Source organism: Eucyclogobius newberryi, unplaced genomic scaffold (genome assembly GCF_026437365.1).
Source record: "Eucyclogobius newberryi isolate DKJ021-1_F unplaced genomic scaffold, fEucNew1.0.hap1 SCAF_2, whole genome shotgun sequence".
NCBI classification, from domain to species: domain Eukaryota; kingdom Metazoa; phylum Chordata; class Actinopteri; order Gobiiformes; family Gobiidae; genus Eucyclogobius; species Eucyclogobius newberryi.
Genome location: NW_027315834.1, coordinates 7742553 through 7766326, shown reverse-complemented (window position 1 = coordinate 7766326; position 23774 = coordinate 7742553). Strand labels below are relative to the sequence as shown.

The 23774-nt window shown below is 39.2% G+C and overlaps 1 protein-coding gene across 1 annotated transcript in view; it reads right to left on the bottom strand.

Moving 5' to 3' along the window:
* The window catches only part of wnt5b (wingless-type MMTV integration site family, member 5b), a 43964-nt gene extending 22894 nt beyond the window's left edge, over window positions 1–21070 (bottom strand). Inside the window, exons 1-4 of the mRNA XM_072453262.1 lie at window positions 20902–21070; window positions 16634–16721; window positions 15647–15806; window positions 6661–6953 (exon numbers count right to left, since the gene is read on the bottom strand). Of these exons, the coding sequence (XP_072309363.1) occupies window positions 6661–6953; window positions 15647–15806; window positions 16634–16721; window positions 20902–21029 (669 nt within the window). The 5' untranslated portion in view covers window positions 21030–21070. The remainder of the gene's footprint in view (window positions 1–6660; window positions 6954–15646; window positions 15807–16633; window positions 16722–20901) is intronic.
* Between the last annotated feature and the right edge of the window lie 2704 nt (window positions 21071–23774).

The window sequence follows — 23774 nt, the reverse complement described above, 5'->3', positions numbered from 1 at the left end:
TGAAAATTGGGACAAAAATTAAACTAAACCTGGACTAGACTGTGAGCAAACCAAGACTAGAACTGGACCAAACCAAGTCTTTATCAGGATTTAACAGGGATCAAACTATAAACATAAACCTGGATTAGACTAGGACTAGATTACAACAAAACTGCATTTAGAGTATACACCTTGGAACTAAACCTGGACTAGACCATGACCAAACCAGGTCTTTAATGGAACTAAACTGGGACAAACTAAAGACTAAAGCCAAACTAAAGACTAAAGCCAAACCCAGGACTTGAAAATGACAAAACTGCATTCAGACAGAAATCAATAAACATTTTGAACTAAGCCTGGACTAGACAATGATTGATGAACAGGAACTAAACAGGGTCAAACCAAGTCTTTATCTGGACTAACTTCAAGGCCTGAACGTGGACTCGACCAGGTCTAGACGAGGACTAAACCAGGACTAAAATTCAACAAAACTGTCACACTTACATCGGGACAAATTTGGGAGAAACCTTGGACTTAAAATGAGAGTCTAAGGTCTTTATCAGGACTAAATTAGGATCAAAATGGCACCAAACAAGGAGATTAATAGAAGGTGTTCAGCAGTTGACAAATGCAAATTGTTGTGTTAGCCCTGGATTCTTTAGCCTCTTTAGCCCCTTAAAGCCTATTCTATTGTACCATGAATGTACATCCTCTTGTTTTTCTTCCTTTAAGTGAAAAAGTGTTGCCTCATTTCATTTGTATGAGACAGACCCTAAAGCGAGATGCTGCGCTCTTTCAAAACCAGTAGAGTGTGACAAGACGAGCCCTCCACATCTGCTTCCTGACACATATACACACATATGTGTTTGGATTTCATGCTTTGTGCAAACTTTTCCTGGAGACTAATCTTAAACTTTAACGATTTACTTAATGGCGTAATGGAAACATTTTTGGCCCAAATCTGAGTCTCATTTCCTCATGGCGTGGACTGCCGATTAGTCCTGCCATGTATCAATCATAGGACGCACCTACTGCACAGCTGCAGCCTCGTCAGCAGGAGAGCAGCATGTTTCCTTGTGTCTAAGCTATGGATCTATCATAATATAGTTCCCTAATATAGTGCACGGGACAAAATTAAGACAGAGAAAGACAGTTCGAGCTGGCTCAGATGAGACAGAAATCTACCGGAGACGAGAGATGCAATGCGATCCGTCGCGCTAATAAACAAACTCACGTGTACCCGCGAGGCTGTTGTGCGCGTCCGCACGGGAGGAGTGCGCACGCGCACTTCCGCTTGAGTTCTCAAATCGGCAAAAAATCTTCCATTACGCCTTTAAAACTGGTTTATTCATAATCACAGATCGACAGCTCTTTCATTCAGTCGTGTTGTGTCCACTGTTTTTACGACTCTCCCAAAGCATTGTCGTCTATATTCATCAGCACTGGAAACTATTTTTCAGGGTGCATTGTGGGATTTTGAGTGCAGTACTTTTTCACCTGCTGGACATTCGGACGGAACTAAACATGGCGTAACCCTTAGAGAGACATATGTAGGGAATAGTGTGGAAATTTGGATGCAGACGCATACTGGTTTCACACTCATCCCTAGTTTGGTCCCCATGAACAGCAGATTTCAATCCCCACGGTGTGATGAATACCAGCCCACAAACGCACAATGCTACCACGGAGCTAATGAAGGTAACTGCGTAGTCAGGGCTGAAGCATCACCTCCCCTGTCTGTCTCTGTCACCTCCACAAAGGCTCAGAGATTTGCCCAGCTCACCCAAGCAAGACCAATCCTGCCCGGGACAAAGCTAGCATGTCCCGCAGGGGATGAGAAACAAAGGGGTGAAGTCAAAAAGTCTTGTAAAGGAAAGGAGAAAAAAGAGCAGAGGGTTAAAATGGCTGTCTCGTCTCCTCACTCTTCCGACACAACACAATGGCAGGAATTGCTCAAACAGGCATTCAAAACAAGTGTGTGTTCAAGACCATGGCAACACAAAGTTACTATAGTATTAGTAGTTGTAGATGTAGCTGTATTTGTATCTGTAGGAGTTATTGTTGCAGTAGTAGTAGTAGTAGTAGTTTCCCAGCTACGCTGTCCTGGTAAGTATGCTGAGGGAAGTATGACAGACACTATCCTCTGCTTTTGACTACTTTTACTATAACCAATATTTAATATTCAATTTCACTTGCAATTTGTTCATTGCTTTTCCTTCTTCTTCTCCCACTTCCCCACCGGGAGTGAAACAGGCACATCAATGACCTGTGGATCCAGATGCTCCTCAACTACCTATGGAAACGGTCTGGCTGGAGAAACCGTCTCTACTCCATATGGACGGTTCTTCATCTGCCTCAAAGAACTGGAGGAGACTCCTGAGTGGGTCCAGCTCCATTGTCTATCACGCGTCCGCCTGCCCGTCAGAGGGAGTTGGATCACTCCTTCACTGTTGAACTCCTCGAGGTTTCTACTTTTCCCAAAGAGGTTTGGTAGTTTTTCCTGGCAGAGAAGGAGGGTCTAAGGACTGTCTAAGGATACAGGATGCTGGAACATTGCCAAGTCCCTATGAACATTGTTCAATCTGTTTTTACACTGCAGCGCCAGATGTGATTTTGGGCGTTACAAAAATACATTGAATTTAATTGAATTGAGTAGTAGTAGTAGTAGTAGTAGTAGTAGTAGTAGTAGTAGTAGTAGTAGTAGTTGAAGTAGTAGTGGTTGTAGTAGTAGCACTAATACTACAAGTAATAGCAGTAGTTGTTGCAGTAGTAGTTTTAGTAGTAGTTTCCGTAATTTTAGTACTAGTAGTTGTGATAGTTTAAGTAGATGATTGTAGTAATTGTAGTAGTTTTAATTAAATCAATCAATAATAAAATATCAAAAGTTGTTGAAGCAGCTCTTTCAGCAGCAGTTTCAATAGCAATAGTAGTAGTTGTAGTAGTTAGTGTAGTAGTAGTTGTTGAATTAGTAGTGGTAGAAGTTGAAGTTGTTATTGTAGTTGTTGTTGATGTAGTACTCAGGAGTTTAAGTAATGGTAGTAGTAGTAATTGTACTAGTCATAGTAGTTGTTAGAAGTTGTTAAAATGTTAGGTTTGGCTGTAGTAGTTGTTGTAGAAGTTGTAGAAGTGCTCCAAGTTGTAGTTGTTGTAGTAGTAGTAGTAGGTAGTAGAAGTCGTACTAGGACAAGTACAGTGGTAGAAAAAATTGCAGAAGTAGTTGTTGAAAAAAAAGTTGTAATAGCAGTAGTCAGTATAATAGACAACAAAAAAGCCATACAACATTTAGCAACAGTTGCAGTAGGGTACAAGTACTGGTTCTAGTAGTCATAAAGAAGTTGTCATACTACTATCGGTGGTAGCACAAGGAATAGTAGAAGTGATAACAGCAGTAGTGCAAGTAGTAGTAACCACTAAAATTGCTACAAGGCTAAGAGTAGTTAGTTAGTTAGTTAGTTAGTTAGTACAAGATGTAGTAGTGGTAAAATAAATAGTAGTAGCAGCAGAAGCAGTTGTACAAGTAGTAGTAATAGGAATATAAGTAACCAAAATATTAATGGTAAGTAAAGTTGCAGTTTTCACCACAGGACAAGAGCAAACAGTAAATACTAGATGTCATAATATTATTCACCGTCCCAATGGGAGCCTCTCGAGATTGCGACCTCTGACCTTTCCCCACACGACCCCATAAGCAGAGACGCACACCCATTAACAGACATATGCGCAGAGGACTCGTAAAGCTTCTACAAAAGACAAATAGGCCAAATGGGCGCTTTATGCGCGGGACATGTTTCAAGGCTTTGAGTTAGGACCAGTGCATACTTCATAGTCTGCATTTCATCAAGACTAAACTAAACTAAAACTGATTATTCATATAATCTCAGTATACCTATATATTACAATTTTAAAGGATATTACAAACCTAAAATGAATGGAAGTTACTGCAGTACAACTACCACCACTGCTTACAATGTTTAACTTTTAATAATACAAACAGAAAACATGGAACACAACAGAGAGCAAGCAAGCAAGCAAGCAAGCAATATCAAGCCAATGAAATAAAATAAAATAAAGGCACATTTTGTCCAGCGTATGAGTCCCATCTAGTCCAAAGTCTGTCAAAAGGTCACATTATACTACTTTAAAGGACACATGGTATGCATTACTTGTAAGGTTATTGTCCTTTTTTAACCTTTATTTATTGAGTCTAGAGTCTCTTGTTTTGGTATCTCATATTTTACAATGTATCAAGAAATCTGATTATAACCAGGATATCCAAGCTGATGAAAACACATTTTGTAAGGCCTATCACTTTTAATTACAGTTCATTAATATAATTATCTAAATTTCAGACTCAATTACAGTGAGGTGAGCATTATGAGTTACTTCCCAGACCTGGGATACACCCTTCCTTGTCCTCAGTGGAAGCCATTGTTGGACAAAACCTGAGAAATCTGAGCAAAGTAACCAGACCATCTCATCCATCAGTCCATACTTCAGCCCGTGTCCAGGCTCCGGTTCCACGTGTGCACCTCTGAAGCCAACATTGTGTCCCAGAGTCAGGGGCTATAGGAATGTAAGTGACCCAGTGACCTACAGCGACTCCAAGGGCATCACACTATTTAGACCCCCAAAGAATAACACACAAACTCAGCCCGGTGATGAAGGACCACCACAGACTAAAACTGACTTCTGTCAGTTTTAGTCTGTGGTGGTCCTTCACCACAGACTGACATTTGAAATATTTTAACATGTGCTGTGGTGTGACATTACTTAATAACTTAAAAAAACGTGTTGTTATTTTAAATTACAATAGTATTTTCTTTGGAAATTTATCAGAAATCCTGCTTGAACTCTTAACCCCAGAGTTTGTCCTGAAGCAGGAATGACCAATGAGCTCTTTCTGGTTTTTCTGTTATTGTCTTTAAATATGTAATTGTTCATATCACACCAAAGGAGACACTTTGGATTACAGCATTAAACTTATATATTTTTTCAATTTAAGTTGAGATAAACGTCTAATTAAAAACAAAAAAATGAATACAATCTTATCTTTATGCTAACACCTTTTGGAAAAACTCCAAATACATAAAAAGAGATGAAACTTCATTCAAAAATGATGCGTAATTCCCCTCCCCCCCTTCCACTAGGCCGGATAGGCGGGTGCCTGTCCGGCCACTGCAAATTTTTTTTGCTTGGCGGAGTTTTTTGACAGATAAATCTAACAAAAGGAGAAAATCGAAAAATCTAAAGCAGTGTCACGTATTCTAGCAAGTCAGGGCTATCTCTGGATAGACAGAACAGGCTAGAATATCGAATGCCAACAGGGGGGAAGAATAGATAAAAAATTGTCACATATTTGTTTTTGCTATACTATTGTTTTTTCCAGTTGTTTGTTTGTTTTTATTCTTGTTATGCACTTTGCACTCGCCGGGGGAGTAGCTCGCCTAGGGCACCAAATGTGCTGGGACCGGCCCTGCCATCCCCCAAAAAAGAACAAATTCTGCACTGCTGGATTGAATTTTGGAGAAAGAAAAATAAAATGTACACCTTTTGTATGATTTTTGTCTGTTTCAATGGTCACTATGAAACTACAGAAACAAATCATAAGTGACCTGTATTCTGTTTGTGCAGGTCACTAAACAGAGGGACAGCATAAGGGTGTAATGACTGTGATGCAGCAGGGATCAGTTTTCAGTGGGTAAAGTATTCACAAAGTCTGGGTACTAGACTCACTCCTCTTTGTCTCTCTCTTTTAAATGAATCCACAATGGGCAGTTTAGAAGTGTATTAAGCGCAAGTAAAAGTCGCACCACTGCTTAGAGATGTGCGCTCAGTGTTTTACAAGCACTGCTCCATCAAAAATGCATGTAGTCTATTTAATGTGCAATTTGGAAGAAAATAAAAAGAGAGACGGGGCTGACAGAATGGTGTTGTCTGGACATGATCTACCGTTAGTGGGTGACATTGTCCCCTATCAGCTCATTGGCAGGGACTGTCCGACAGTTGTAGATAAACTATGCCTTTGGTTTTTTAACAATATCTGAACTAGTATACGGCAACATGCTAATGTTAAATAAAGTATTTGTGTGGAAAATTGTTTTGTTTGAAATTTTTTATTGAGCAGTATCAAACCTTTTCCTTAGCAATGAAGTTTGAAGCTTAAGTATCGTGGCAATACCACTCGCTAGCCATTATCGCCTTTTGCATATCTCTGTCTGTATCATTGCCTTCTCCTTAAAGTCTTTTTTTTTTCTAATTTTGACTTAGTTTGGTAGTTAAGTCTAAAATGGAGTCCCTCTGTGATGTCATCAAAAGGCAATGTGCCGTTGAAAACACAGAGACAATTTACTGATTATCTTTTCTGACAGTTTAAACGGTCATCCAACAAAATAAATGTTATATGGTGTTAGTGTTTGTCAAAGCATAACTATTGTGTAATTAATATGGATATTGGCTCTTGTTCACAATATGGTTGCTACCTATACCTCTACCTATGTCGCCTTTGCTGCTCATGTCCAACCAGGAGGTACAATTATAAACTTTACAAAAATGTCGAATAGGCAAAATGTTTGGTCGGATCTGAAAAATAATAGTGCACACTACATTTTAGTGAAATGTGTGGTCTAATCTGTCATATAGACTTCAAGTGACTCTTTATTTGTAATCGTTGCACGTTCTTACCTGTCTTCCCGCTTCGTTGTTTTGGATGTTCATCAGTGTCCGTGCGTGCTCTGTGCTGCCTCTTGGGTAGTTCTTCTCTCTCTCCCTGGCATCTACAAACTCCCGGGCGAACCTGTACCCATAATGCACGTTGTCGCCGCAGCCGCCCCACAGCCAATCGCGAGGCAGGTCCCTGGGGCGAGCAGCGCGGCTGCAGCCACAAGTGGAGAGTTCGCCCTCTCTGCAGGCTCGGCTGATGGCGTTCACCACACCGGCCGCACTGATGGCGTAGGTGAAGGCCGTTTCTCTGGAGCCTGGGATAGACAGAGGTTTTGAGGGATGAATTACTTAAAATGATGGTAATATTATGAAGGCTCAATATCAAAATGACATAAGTGACATTGTGGGAAAATGTTCATGTGGTCCTCAGGAAGCTGATGTCCAACTTCCACACCTGACGTCACTGCTGTGTGTCAAGACGGACCGAAATCGGCTGCTTTGTGAATGGTTCTTAAACATTTGAGCTCTTTGACAAAACAATACTACATTTAGATGTTTACTGTCAGTCATCCATATATAAAAGCAACAGATTTGCACAAGAAAGACCCAACACCACAGTTGAATTATGAATAAATGAACAATGTCCCGTTAGCAAGTTAAAGTTTGTTAAAGATATGTTTAACAAAAGCTTGTTTGTTTGCACATGAATGCAAACAAATTGGAATCTCATCTCAGAAACCCGAGCACCTGAGGACCACATGAAGGAAACGTCAGTATCAGATGAAAGCTTGTGATGATGATTACAGTCTAAATTAAAAGTAAGGCAGATTTTGAGAATGTTAAAGTGTTATTGTGATCGAACACATTTTTTGGTACATAACATCAAACAATTTGAATGCATTTCTTACTTTTTCTAGATAATTTGTTGCATATATTTGTGCTATTGTCATTTTGGGCACTACAAAAATAAGTTTTATTTAATAAAAATAGCTTCTCAAACCGTATGGAAAGTCCTTTTTACTTTTAAGTTCAGTACTTTTGTACTTTCTACTTTCTGGTATAAGTTTGTCCGTTGTATTAGAGATTTGAAGTCTGAAAAAGAGTGGATTGTTTTAGCCTCTTCTGTAGCGTCACCATGATGTCAGTAAACACAGTGATTCTGTGCTCTCGATAATGAAAACAAAATATCCTGTCTCCATGGTGTCTGAAGGCAGGATCGTATGCTTTTAATTGACTTTCTGAAATTTGCATATTGTTTGCATATTGCAGAAACAGAAAGATTGAAAGATTACTGAAACATGCAAGAGCAAAACGGTCAGTTAGATACACAACATGCTTTTAGACTGCATGAGGACAATGTCGATTGACAATGTCAATTCGATTGCAATTCCAAGAGCAATATCCCAAATGATATCCCTCAGAAATCACACCAAAGTGCAATTAATACATTTGAATTAAGTTCAAAATTCTGTCATATCTAATTGTAAAATGGGACAATATTTGGCAACATTTTATAATAACTACTGGTACACTTTAATGAGCTTTAATAAAGCATGAACAAATACTTAATTCATAATGAACAAATAGTTTATTTGGAAGTACTAATAATATACCCTAACCCCTTAATATTACATTTCGAATACAGTAACTATCAACCTCTAGTTTCTAAAGTTCACTTATTACTGTAGGATTCACCAATCACTCAAATAATCACAAATGTTCCTGTTAAACTGTTGTCACTCACTATATTTTTGGTGTGCATTATTGTCCAGAATAACAGAGCTAATTGCTAATTTAAACAAGCTCCACAAAACAGTGCTTTAAAGCAGCAGGTTTTTTAATGTTGTTTGTTGTGTGATGTTTGGAAAACTCTGACTCTTCCATTGAAAATGCATTATTTTGTGCTAACCCATGGTACCGGATAATGGTGTTAATATTGAAAGCCCTTTTTGTTTTTTTTTTGTAATATTGCCCAGCCCTACAAAGGGGTGATATAAATTGAGTTATTTACAATAGAGATGAGTGCATTTATGTGTCTGCTGCTGTGGTTAATTCCACAGCAGGCAAACAGACCTGACCCCACGGATGGACAATTCAACTGTATGTAAAGGGTTCGGGGTCTTTCTAACCACTTTCTCCTGCACGCATTAGCTAATTTTACCATTAAAACAGTATACATTTGTAATGCAATAATAAGTAGTCTTAAGTCAATTGTTGGGACTTCCAATTAAATGTTTTCTTGGTTGTTTTGATGTCTACACAGCACGCCAGTGGCCTTCCTTCTCCTATACCTGCCTCCCCATCTCCATTATTAGACTGTAGTGAATAAATATTCACTACAGTCTAACAGACAAACCTGTAAATACCTCATGGAATCTCCTTTCCTTAATACTGGAGAGGTCCTCTAAGGTCACTGCCCAGATCTAAACCAGGAATTAACAAGGTCTGCACCAGGACTAAAGCACATTGACTATAACAGGTAAATGAAGGCTGGGAGTATAAAATGAGGACAAGAGGAAGTAACCAGCGATGAAATGAACAGAGTCAGGACTAGATGACTAGTCTAATGCGCTCACAAACCTATTTTAAACTAAGCCCAAACCTAAACCAGGGATTATTGAAAACGAAAGCTGCACAACTGTGGGGGAACAAATCTGATTGTGGTTGTGATTAGATTTGCAGTTTATATTTTCCAAATCTGGATGGCTGAATGGCTACCACTCTTGCCAAGAGATTTGCCGGTTGGATTCCCGGGCCTTTCTGTGTGCAGTTTGCATGTTCTCCCTGTGTCTGGGTGGGTTCAACCCAAAACATGCACTATAGGTCAAATCCTAAAACAAGCTTGTAAAAACCTTGCCTTATTTAAGCGGTTTAAAGCAACAGTATAACTTTATGGAGGTGGTATGTACATCACCAGCATGGAGATAAGAAGTTAAAACCATACTTTGGAACAATCTGAAACAGCTTTGCGCTCATGCCATGGCCATATGTAAGCACTATATGTCTTTATGGTATCCTCTCATTGTAGTTATCAGCCTAGGCTACATGGGTGCGTTAGGCTGTAGTTTAGTTGTGTTACTCTCCAGTAAGAGTTGGAATTGCTTTTTGGCTGTGCCAGACACGTTATACAGGAGGAGCTGAGTGGAAGTGCAGACTGCAGACAGCTGTTTTGGTGTTCTGTGTGTTTCACCTAGTTTGTCCAAGGGATGCCAAAAAGGTTAGAATCGGTGCATGAAACTTTAGCTTCCCAGGGCCGCTACAGGGGCTGTAGTAAAATCCACAATAAGCACGTAAGAATAGATTGTGCGCAAAGTGCCCACGTAGAGAAACAAGGCAATAGAGGAGCAGAGAATGTGTGAATATAACACCGAGGGTCCTCCTGTCTGCGGGCGGTTGTGGCATGGAGCACGGCTGGTGTTTGAACCCATGGTGCACTACGGGTACACATGGAGAAAGAACACACTTTGAATCGGAACATTGACACCTAAACTACGACTTAATTCTCGTCAATTTTTTAGTTTATTCTCGTAAATGTAGGACTTTTTTCTGGCTTCAACCTTAATCTAAAAAAAAATGATTAAGGCCCTTACACTCCGTCGTACGTTACAACACGACACGCAGCAGTTTGTTTATGACGTATCGCCAAAACCCGCGTTATTTGCGTGAATCAACACTTGGCAGACATAATGCATGCATGAGGCTTGTCAACGACTCTGTTATTACTATTCACTGCCAGTGGAATAAAAGCTTAGGCGAGAGAGAACGACGAGTACGCGTTTTTACGAGTGTCGAGCGCACACTTCAAACAGCGTGTCCGGATCTGCCAGCTCCGTGTCAGCGCATTTCAAAAGAGAAGAGAGGGCCCCAGGACAATAGAGCCGCTCACACCTCCTTACGTAGGCTCCAAACCTGCCGCTACAGAGAGCAGAGCTGTAGAGACACTGCAAGTCCGAGTTTACACCTCGTCTGAGCGACTCCCGCAGCGGATTTGACACGTACTTGTTGATGAGCGCTTTCCCACGTCGCCCGCTGGGAATTAGACGTAGCGAATAACATACAGAACCATTACGCCGCAAACACTTGAAAAATAACGAAAATAATATTTCGACACGCTTTTTCTGGTTCAATGAATACACGGAGAACCGAAAATGTCTTCTAAAGTCTTTGCGTACATAATCTTACTCATGTTCTTCATTTAGGCTATTAGTTTTGTCCATCAGCTCATTAAAGAGCGTATGACAGGTTTTTACGATTTTCTAATTTTGACTTTATTTGGTGTACTAACCTGTTGTACATATAAATGATAGTTTTATACACCAATCGAGCGGGTATTTAACAATTGTATAAATTGACCATTAATTGCTATGTAACAGTTATGGAATAGGTTGTGTTCATGTTCTAGAGTGTGATGATCTCTCAGTTTTAACTCTATGGGAGATTTACTGTTTTTGAGAGAAATATTCAAAATAAAACTTTTTGAACATTCTTTCAACTGACAACAATCACGGCTTTAGTTGAATAATGGCCCCGGGGGGCCGACTCTGTGGAAAGGTGTGTCCATGCTCGTACAAAAAATCGCGGAAAAGGGGGGTTCCGGTCGTTTCCGCGGATCCGCGCGGATCCGTGATTAGGGGTCCTTTTTTTTTTACCTTTTTCTGCAAATAGGGGTACTTTTTCAAGCAATCTTGGTGATTTTTTTGTTTGTTGACTGTGACGGTGCGCCCTAACCGCCCAGTCATCTCTCGTGCCCGGCTCTCTCAATGCCCAAGAGTGCCGCGCACGGAGCGCGCACAGAGCGGAGCGCGCACAGAGCGCGCGGGTGCGGGGCGCGCGCGGTGCGCTCTTCGTATTTGCGGAGCGCCCAGTTAGTTGAATCACGAACCTTCACTTCCCTGAACTGTTTCCCCACTGCCCGGACACTTTTCCCCGCTGTAAAGCGTTCGCACACACTCGGCGCCTACGCACCACGCTCACCTGCTGCTGCTGCTGCTGCTGCTGCTGCTCCTCTGGGTCGAGGCTGATAATGTAAATACATTTTGCTTATAAATAGAGTGCTGAGTTTTGTGCTATGAAACTTGTGTACATTAAAAAAAACTGTTATATGTGCTAAATAACTATCTCTGTACATAAAATGTCTGCCTTGCATGTGAGTTATGTTCATGTGCTTGAACATACAGTAAGCTATCTTGATCTGAACCTGTTTTTTGACAACTCATTGCTATAAATATCATTGTGTACTTGTGTATATGTTTAAAATAAAGTAATTTCTGAGTCATTGAATTGTAAAGTTGTATAACAATACTATGGTAATATGTTTCAGTGCACTTTTCTAACTTTTAAAGTGAAAAAGGGTATATTTTCAGGCTTTGTCAATGAAAAGGGGTACTTTTTGGTTGTGGTCAGTGAAAAGGGGTACTTTTTTGGGTTTGGTCAGTGAAAAGGGGTACTTTTTCAGGGGTAAGGAGGTCAGTGATTAGGGGTGTTTTTTCAAACCTGTGTTCGAGCATGGGCACTATATAAAAGCGATAGAGTCGGCCCCCGGGATAATGGCACTACAGAGATAAACCTGGTCAAAAAATCTGTAATCTGTTAAACAGTGAATTCTACCAGAGAATTCAATGTGGGTATAGTGTTTGAAGCGACCTGACGGCTGCTCCTGAAATCATTTCAGTCTTCACATTCTCTCAGAGCCTATCAGAGCAAGCGATGCTGAGCTGTCATGACTTGTTTGGAGAAAGAAGGGGGCAGAAACAGATATTAGTCATTTGGGACTCTTTTGCAAGTGCAAGTTTTAGAAACATGTTGAAAAAAAACTACAGAAAATGCAGTTTTTTGAAAGTACTGGTTCTTCTTTTCCACCCCTGGACATCAAACAGGCTTGTAAGAAAATATTGCAGGTTGATGAACCTCGACAACTAATATGATGAACTTAAAGGTTAACGTTTTTTTACCCATATGTCCCCTGATTCTATCCGGACCTCTGCTGGGTTTATCATGGTCACTGTTCCCTCTAAGCTGCGCGCCTGCGCAATTGCGCGCACAAAAAAATCTATGGATCGCAGAAAAAAAAATTCACCACAAACGGTCACCGGGGCCATCAAGCAGGAAGCGCAAGTGTTTGACACACTGAAGATGACTCTTGTGGACAGTAGAAGCACTGTCCAGGGGACACGCCGTGTTCTCTATATTTTTAGTTTCAAAACGCTGTGTGTTTTATTACAATCAGACTCATATTCACAGAGAAATTAGTCTTATTAGTCAAGCAGCGCAGAGCGCATTTGTTCTAAAGCGCACAGACCGCTGGGTGCGCCGCGTGCCCCACGATACCCTGGTTGAAAAGACGCATCACTACTGCGTTTATTTCTGTGTAAATATGTCATGTTACAACGTGGGCACCTGTGGTTTATGACAGGTGCGACCCTGTTAGTTTAATTAATCATATCCAGAAATGGTCTTGGAGCATGGATTGGAGCAGTTGATGAGCATAAAGTCACAGCAAGAACCAAACGAAGCATCAACCTGGACAAAGTGTCCAACCACTGGTGAAGTGAGAAGGACAGGCGTGCAAAAATGTGAAATTAAGGTCAAAATTTGTGCATATTCTAGTGACATTTATTAATATTTTTTCTTTATGGATATTAATAATTACATGCTGTTACTACTAGATAATTTGTAGAAGAAATGCTGATAAATAAAGTGTGTAATTAGATATTTTACAGACAAAGAGTTACAGGAATTGACACTGTTTCACAAGCTACAGCACATGGATGTTTTAATGTGAACAGAATGTTATGTCTGAAAGGTGTATATGTCTCATTTGTTCCACAACTCGACCACAACCAGGCCAAAGCAGGACTCTGTATATAATTTACTATACAGCTCATGAACAACATGAGTTTTGTATTTTAAGTGGGCCAAATTGCTTGTAATAAAAGTAAACTAATGAAAATTGCTGCTGTGGTTCTCAGTGTGCCCAGGGAGCTGTGTTTGCCCAGACACGAGAAAAATTAGAGGGAACATTGATCATGGTGGATATTCTTCAAAAAATATAATTCTCATTCCAAAAAGTCTTCCTGAGTGGATCTAAAATGCAACTTCCTAGAATTGGATAATGTCAAACAATTTCAGATAAGGGCAGGGGCCTCTGTGGGAGACTTTTCTGTGTTTTTGGATGAATTCTCCAAATTTTGTAATTTATAATAATAAAATGTTTATCGGCTCCACAAACTTGCCATATTGACCTTGTGGCTTTAAGTCATTTCAATCGACAACAATCGTGCCTTTGTGATCCAATAACACTACCAATTTTGAAGATACAGTGTTGTGTGTGAACTTTGTGTCATGTGTTTTATTTCATGTGGATAGGCTCAGTAATTACAAAGATATTACCCATTAACCAAGACAAACATCTACATTTTAACAGTTTAAAGGCAAATTTCTAAAAACTCTATAATCAATTCAGGAATACACACCCTTGCTCCTGGTTGATAGTTCACATTAGAGATGCACCGATCAATCGGCCGCCGATTAAAAAAGCCGGTTTTATGTCCAATCGGCCCCAATTGGTGACCGGCTGGTCACTCTCGTAATTTCCGGTTTTCGGCCGATCAAACTGACCCGCATGCGCGGTGCGTAGCAGCGCCCAGAGCAAAACAGCTAAAAACTAGCAAGACTCATTCAGACCGCGGCGGCCAAAGCGTCCAGTTTACATTCAAAGTCTATGTAAACGCGCGTCGAACACCTGCGTTTTCCGCGGCGCGATTCCTACTTTTTCGGTGTGGAGCGCGTGCGTTTTGCCGTTTTCCGCTCAAGACGCTTTGACGGGCGTATAAGCTTCAAGGCATTAAAATTGTTCGCCGCCGAAAAGTTCAGATTTGTTCAACTTTTCTGCGGCGAGGCGGCGCAGCAGCCAGTCAGAGATGACGCTCCTTTTTCTTCCTGTTCTGAATATATATATATATATTATTTTTATATATAGTTATTTATTTTTTGCTTTTTCCACAAAATAAATTACATTTTATATTATAAAACGTGTGTCCTGTATACATGCACCTTTTTCATATATATAATACTGGGTAGTTTGTGGGAAAATCTGTGGCTAGATAGAAAATCGATATCGGAAAAAACGGTTTTGGCAGGTCAGACCTCCTTAAAAAACGGAAATCGGTATCGGCCAAGAATTTTGCAATCGGTGCATTTTTAGTTCACATCATTGAATAATGGTAGAAAAGGTTTTAAAGGGCTGCACAGTACACTCGAATCAGACTTGAGTTACTATTTTCATGACTTAAGACTTGACTTGTTAAATTGGACTAGGACTTGGGACTCATCTTGATCTTGAAGCCCTGTGCCTTGGAGAAAATGGTTTTCTGTACCAGCTCAGCCCTCGCTGTCTTGATCTACGTCCTCAGAGGTACATTACAACACAAACACAGCATGTACAATTACAATGTCTTAGGGTTCACATCTCTGGCTCCCATACTGAAAACTTCTGCATTACAACTCCAGCCTTATGCCTCTTCTTTCAACTCTTGGGCTACTTCAGTTTTTTTCTGACACTTGAGACAACTTTAGGTTTCTCCACAAAAAATAAATTCTCGGTATAGTTGGTAGTTAGATGTCCCTCTCATGTCTCTGTGAATGGGTATTTTTCTCAATAAGGACCATCTACAAGAATCATATACATTGCAAAAATACGAGCTGTATTCTGTTGAAAGGACTTGAAACTAAAAAGGAGCGATAATAAAATGTTCTCGATAAAAAAACAAAAAGAAACCCTGTCTTTTTACAGAGAAATCTTGTATCTGTATTACAAGGATTATCTTATTAGTTCATATTTCCATCTTCTCTCAAATGTGCTTGTAGTTGTTTACAATGAACAGAACCCTACTTTGTAAACGTAAATCACAAATCTAATCGTAATTGCAATACATGTCAGAAATATCACAATTCCTTTTTTTCCTCCTTAAAAGGATGTTGCTCCAGTCCCAAATCCCAGTGTACTTACCGATCTGCATGACCCGTCCAAACACAGAGGTGTTGTCCACAGTGCTGCAATTCCACCGCCGCTGTCTGAACTGATATTGACACTCTTTTATTCCAGTTTTGGCCCCATCGCCAATGTACATCATGTGGTCCTGGTAGAGCTGACAAAGTTTCCTCTGACCCTGAGCAGAGCAACAACATGGAGCTGTCGTTAACCCTCTTGGACACTCAGGAGACACAAAGGATTTTCAGTACTCATGGTAACACTTTATTTGTTATGGGTGAGAAATTTAGTTTTATGCAGTGGACAGCGAGCTGTAAGACAAAGTCACTGATAACATGAGGAATATTTCATGGCAGGCTAATTTTGAGATATTATAAATATTAGAGTAATGACACAAATTGAAGTAACTACATTACTTAAAGGGGTCTCAAAGCTTTTTACCCCAGAGAGTTACTTTTACTAGATCAAGATGTCAGAGAGCTAGACCTGTCAGCTTAACTGCGCCAGCTGGCCTTGGATGGGTCCGATTTGAAGCCTTCAAGTCGGGAATTTAAAGTATATATTTGCAATTGTATAAGCAAATTAATTATTCAGTGTAGTATGAGTGATTCTATCATCATTTGGAAGTGGGCAGAGAGCTCCTGGTCGCTCCCGAGCTACAGGCTGGAGATTGACTAACACAATAGCACGCAGAGCCCGTTAGCGTAACATTTGCAGCTAGTTAGAGGTGAAAAAGTTTACAAATCTTGTAAGACTTGATTAAAACATACTGTTGCTGTCAGGCATAGTACAGCTTGTAGCTAAAATGTATGAAGAAAATAAAACCATTTTAAGCATGGGTTCACACTCGCACATTCACTACATCAAACTAGACGAAACAAGAACTAGAACAGGACCAAACCAAGTCTACACCGGGACTAAAACTGCGGTAAATAACAAGTGTGAACTATTTGTCCTGATTATGTTGCTAACCAAAAGTGAAGCCGAGTTCCACACGTGGTTTACCTGTGAGAGACCAGAGAGCTGACTGCACAGAGGTTGTGCTCCGATGATGTACATCTCCGGACGCTGGATGGACGTCATCGCCATAGACCTGATACAAGAGGCATTAAGTCAAGAAGCAGAGCCAGGACAGGTGCAGAAACCCTCCAACAACATGCAATACCAGGCCTATGTTCAACAATATACCACAAGAGCCCAACAAGGCCTACAGTTATTTTAGTATTTGATTTGTCTCGTCAAATTTCGATAATACATTGAGACTTTTAAAATACATTATCAACCAAATAAAATGTAAATATGATGTGTTACATACTTTTCGTATGTGTTTTAGAGTCAAGAAAGTGGTCATTTTGTTGCTCAAGTAAATACATGTGCAAAAATAAAATCTGCTTGAATAAAGGTTTTGAAGTACGGGTTTAAAAATGTAAAAGTATTTCACACAGATGAAATGAGAACTGTTAAACCTTTAAATGAGAACTGTTAAAGTTTTAAATGTGTGATTTTGATCAGATATTTTACTTATGTTTGGTCAACAGTAGCAATTCAAATCAATTCCCAAATTTTTCAACACATTTTATGTGTAAAAAATTTTTTGGCTCAAAGTTTGGGCTTGAACTCAAAACCTTTCGGCAGACTGTCCTCCTCAACATGCTAAAAATAACCCCTCAAACCATATGAAAAGTATGTATGCTTTATTGTCCAGTTCAAAACGTATAATGAAGTAGAAAGTACAGATGCCTGCTGTCAAATTTCGTAAACTATAAGCGAAATGTATACATTTGCTTAAGCGTACCGCTTTTACTTTTGTATTTTGTTACTTTCCACCAGAGGTCCAGATAACGATTACAGTCACCAAAATAAGATTATATTTATAGTCAACTAGTCACAATTAGTGGCTTAAGCTCTAATAATGACCAGCTAACAGATGCGACCACTCCCAGACATAATATTTAGTCATGTTTGTCATGTTTGTGCACATGTGTAAAAGTGCTTTTGGTTCACAAACTTTTGCAGGACAACAGGAGGACAGGTGACACATTCCTGAGATATGACCCTGCAGGACAAAGGGCTGTAGGAAGCCGTTTGCTGCTATTGCCCCACTTAAAACACCTCCAGGCATGCAGTGGTCTTCTACAGACTTTATCACAGGACATCTGAGCTGGTCAGTAACCAAGCACATTTAAGTACAGTTTCTGATGATCTGTAACGGATGTAAAAGCAGTTCTCCACGTCTTTTGCCCCATTTAAAGCCTTAAGCTGCTCCCTCAAAGACTTTATTTGTACCGTAGTTTCCGGACTATAAGTCGCACCAGCCAAAAAATGCACAACAGAGAAGAAAAAAATATATATAAGTCACACTGGAGTATGAAATGCGGTTAAGTGTGACAATAACAAATAATATCATATATAAGTATAAATATAAGTATAAGTCGCACCCCGGCCAAAACTATGAAAAAAGGTGCGACTTATGGTACGGAAAATACAATAATAGATTTTTCCCATTTGACCCATTATAACCAAATGCCTTTCTAATCTTGTTTTAGTACTGTAGTAGTACTGTAATTGAACACTTTTGAAGACACAAGAACAAGAGTTATCATCATCACATCATCAACATCAACGTTTATTTAAAACTATTTGTAAAAAGGACTTTCGAGACTTAAGGCGTTCTATAACTAATACTTCAGTACTTCAGTACTTCAGTACTTCAGAACTTCAGTACTTAATTTTGACTCTTACTTGTTTGAAGTCTTATTTGATCCGGTGTGTCTTTTATTCAATTACTTTTATTTAAGTAATGAAATGCAGTATCATGGCCACCTCTGCTTGGCATGGATGAATTAGTAGAGCTGCAACGATTAACCTATTCATTGTGACTAGTGCACTATAAAAAAAGGATCATATTTTAGATTATCATAATTGTTATCTGGACTATACAGGCTGTAAAACACATGAAAAGACCAAATATAACAAAAACAACAAAGGAATTATTAAATCAAAATAACCCCTAACCCTAACACCTAACCCACACTATTTCAAATTGTTCTCAATAATATAATTTATTTGCATATGTTCTCTATCTAGATGACTTTTGTTACCACATGTCAACCATTATGTGGTTTATTTATGTGTACAATAAAACAAATCTTTGACTAATCAAGAATATTAATAATTGGTTCTAGTAGATACTTTCTACTTTGACGTCATTACATCTGAGAGCAGGTTTCAGTACTTTCTACTCAACTACATTTTGAACCAAACTGAAAAGTCGGAAATACTCTTGGTACGGTTTGAGGAGTTGTTTTTAGCACATTTATGGTGACATCCCGTGTAAAGGTTTTGAGTTTAAGTATATTATTAAAGCATATACATAACATAAAATCCACTTTAAAAAACACAAACCACATTTTAATACTTAAACAGATCTCAAAATATGTGTGCAATACATTTACTCTAAGAGTACATTTTAAACGGGTATACCAATAATTTTACTGAAGTCGATTTTTTGACATCCTACTTACACTTTTACTTGAGTATTTGTTTTGCTCCTGTATTACATATTGAGCACTTGGTCCACCGCTGCTGACTGGTCGAATACTAAAATAATGCTTAATGACAACTTGACCCAGAGATGAGCAAGACTTTTGGTGAGTCTAGATGAAGAAGTGGCTAATGAGGGTCAAAGCAGCAGGCCGCCACACGCCATTTGGGCCGTGGCCAGGGTAAATATTGTGACAGAGCCTTCACATTTGTTCCATTCAAGCACTGGTGCTCTGTATACTTCAGCCAGCCCAGCACAGTCACTGGAACATCATAGCACAACGCAAATCAACCCCCACAACGCAAAACACTACACGCGCATACACAAAAGACAACACAAACAACAATCTGTGTGGATCTTTTAGAGTCCATGAATTCAAACGGCAAAAGAATATGAGATTCTGTGTGTAAATTTAAAGATACACAAGAATTAGGTCAAGTTGAAAAGAGTAGCCAAACATTTTAAGAGTATATACTTCAAAATTATATCACTCAAGTAGAAGTACAAAGTTTTTTAGTACACATATTTAGGGAGCACATATTTAGGGAAACTACTACACAAGTAAGAGTACATTTCTGGATGTAATATCTGATTTATAATTGAATGTTGATTTGTAATAAATCTAACTCTATTTAATTTAATCTAAAGTAATTTGAAGGACTGAACGTTAAATGATAATAAACAAAATCTTGTATTTTCAATGATGGACACCAAAATGAGGAACTCTATCTCATATCTATAAAAAATAAAGCTTTTTTCACTTGTAGACTTACTACGTCAGTTTCGCTAACTTAAGTAAAAGTACAAGTACATGAAGGCAAAAATGTACTCAAGTAAAAGTATTAAAGTACACATAAAGGAATGTACAAAAAGCAACATTATTTTTAACATAGATTTTGGAACTATTAAGTCACGATTTAATAGTTCCAAAATGTAGTGTTGATCTCGATAAAGACTTTGGCAAATTTTTGGTCAACAGTAGCAACTGAATATATTTAGTAATTATTTTGAGTTAATTTGATGAACTTTTGTTTGTTTGGACTTGAGCTCAAAAGCTTCAAGCAAGATGTCTCCATAAACATAAACCGTTCAGCCCATTCAGACATTTTGTACTTTGAAATCCAGTTCAAACATGAAGTGCAGTAGAAATTACACATATCTGCTCTTAGATGTAATGTAGTAAAAAGTATCCACTGTGAAACTGACTTAAAGTATGTTAAGTAAGTAAAACATGGGCTCTGAAAAATGTTTTTAAATTGTGACTCAAGAAAATATAACGGGTCAGCAGTTGTCGAAAGTAATACTACAAATAGTACAAATTAAAACTACTGCACGTAGTTTACAATAAGTACTTTTTACTTTGACTTTACTACTTACTGAGCATATAGCTGTACTTCCTACTTCACTGCATTTTTTGCAGGACTGAAAAGTAAAAAGTACAGCGTAAAGGTTTCGAGTTCAGGTCTTCATTTTGAGCAAACAGAAATATACATAGAAACTCTAGAAATATTGAGAAATGTATTTAATACTATCTGTACAAATCTTTTGTATCGTTTATAAAACTTTGACTTGTTTATTTTAAATGTGGCCCTTTTGCTTTCCACCACTGCTGAGTACTACCAAGCTCTGGAAGTAGTTTACCCCACCACTATCTGAAGCATGGATCTATTCGATCTGAAGTCACTCACTCACTCGTACATTCATGCGCAGTGCATCGTTACTAACTCACCACCACGAGCCGGCGTCCGCGCGCAGGAGCTGGGAGCTGCACGTGAGGAGGAAGGTGAGGGCCACGAGCAGCAGATGTCGGGCCACTCCAGTCACCCCGCACCAGCACCATACCGACCCGGACTTCATGCTTATGCTCTGTCCGCCGGGGACAAGTGCTCTGCCGCGGGGACCTGATGGCACAGGGACGCCTGGTCAGTGCTGCGCTTCTCTCTCCAGTGGCAAGAAAGCGCCCTCAGTTTGTGGAAATCAGTCAAAACAAACAAAAAACTACTACTAGACTGCCATGAGATAATAAACAAGAAGCAATTAATTGGGTAAAAAAACGTGATCCAAGAGAAATATATCCAATTTTGGACGAAAACTCCGTGCAGAGTCCGGCAGAGCTCCTCGACTGTTTGACCTTAAACTCCAAATGACAAAAGTAAAGTCCACTCCGCGGCTGTGACAGTGAAAGTAAACCAAAGATGACTTGATCTGGACGCGGCTGCTCCTCTTATTGCGTCCTACTCCGTTCCTTTTATGTTTTCCCTCTACTGTTCCCCTCGGCCTGTGCGCCTCCTCTGTGTGTCTGTGCAGTGGGTCTCAGCCCTGGCCTCTTCTTCACCTCAGAGACCTCCTCTCTCTGTCCTGTCTTCTTCTCACCTCTGCCCCAAACATCACGCGTGCGCACAACGACGTCACGAGGGATCGGAGGTTGAAACGCACCTGTGGAATCTGTTAAACATCTATCCAACCAAAAATCCCTTCACTTACTAAATGTCCATCTATAGTCTTTGTATTATCAGCATCTCAATGTCTCAATAACGAATTTTGTCTGCCCTCTTTTATTTTTGTTTTCTTTTTCTTGAAGTTATGATTAAATTATACATTTTTTCCTGTATATATCATGTACATACTGTAAATATGTACAACCACTAATGAAAAAACAACAACTGTAATTATATATATTTTAAAAACGTAATTATTAATGGACAATTCACTTCTAACATAAAGTCTAATACTTTTAGTACAATAGGCCTATTTTCAAATTAAGACCCACAGTTTTTTTCTGGCAGAACAATGTCTTTCAGGTTGATACAAGTCAAGTCTGATGATTCCCATAAGGCTAAACTTAAACCAGCATGTCTAAAAGTGTAAATATATAATAGTATTGGACAATACTTTGCAGTAGAGGGTGGATTCAAGTAGTAATTCAGGTTTTTATAGCAGTGGTGGAAGGCAAAGTAGTGATTAGGAAAATGATCTGTACTGTACTTACTTTTACTTTACTACATTTGAGAGCAGTATCTGTACTTTTTATTCCACTGCATTTCTTAACTTGCCTGAAAAGTAAAAACGTACATATTGTTTGAGGAGTTACTTTTTAGCCCATTCATGACATTATGAAGGTTTTGAGTTCTAGTTTTGGCAAGTCTAGAAACATTGATTGATCAAGAAAACCACATTTCACTCTTTAATAGATATCAAAAATCAGCACAATATATTTTTACTTTAACATGTACTTGTTTGCTCTACCATTTGTACTTTTATTTTAGTAGCAAAACTGAGTACTTCTTGGGAAATTTCCCAAATACATTTCAACTTGCATTTTGTAGTTACTTAGTCAACAGTTGAGTTAGAGCCTGCCTCCCGAAATATCCACATGCCCTTTAGGGATAGTGGGACTCTCAGGTAAAGTGGGACAACTATGATGATGAGAAATTATTATGAGTTACCATTGATTGCATTTAGACATGTTTTGTGCTTACACGTTGTGACGCATATGACCAAAGTCTTTTGAATTGGGGATTAAAAGCCGCCTGAGATAAACATTTAAATCACTTTTTATATTGTATTTAAAAACACTCAAATGCTTTACCCGAATGTGGATACCCTTAGATCCACATATCTGAGTGTAATATAAGAATACAAAAGTCTGGACATGACTAGAATGATAAATATAAAGTTTTCTATGGTACAAGTCAGGTTGGTGGAAATGCAGCTCACTCACAGGTTTGACCAAGTTTTTCAGTCCAATAAAAACAACTTAAATGATTTTGTATTTGTTTAAATTTTTTGACTTCCTGGGCTTTAAGCTCCAATTGAATGAACAGAGGAGGAGGCAGAACACATCCCCTAAGTGCAGTTAAAACAGGGCAAAGTCATAGAGAGACACTGCAGTGTGAGGGGGATGGGTTTATCCTGGTTCACATGTGTCAAATTCCTTTAAGGAGCTCAAGTGAATAAAAGGTGAGCACTTGAAAAACGCATCATCCTCTTTGAGCAAAAAAGCCTCCACCAACCAACTCCTCTATATATATAAACTGAAGGGGGAAAAAATCCTCACCCTCCGTGGGCGGTCTCTCTCTCTATATATATCTATCTATCTATATATATTTATATATCGATAAATAGATATCCATGCGCATCGCACACACCGGCACGCACACGCGCACGCGCACACACACACACGTAAACTCACGTGTTCGTTGAGTGAACCTTTTTTTTTTTTACTCGGTCACAATGAACTGCGCAGAAGCCTTTGATCTTAGGAGCGTCTACACAACACGCGAAGGTGGACACGAGATCAGCCCGGGGCCCCCGGAAGCCCTGGAACCACGGACACAATACATAAAAGACTTTACGCATCGTAGAAGTCCAATTCCACAACCATTTTACGCATACTCATTCTTCAACGATTCTGAAATAAGAATCTAAATATCCAAATCAAGCCATGTCCGATTCTAACAATGCTGTACTATTATGGAAACTAATTTCAAACAAATTGCTTTGTAAAATTTTGTTTTTAAAAAAAGCCAATATCCCCTATGGGCCTGTGCGTAACAGTTGACCAAACGAGGGTAACGTGAAAAATTGTTGGCAGTTTGACTG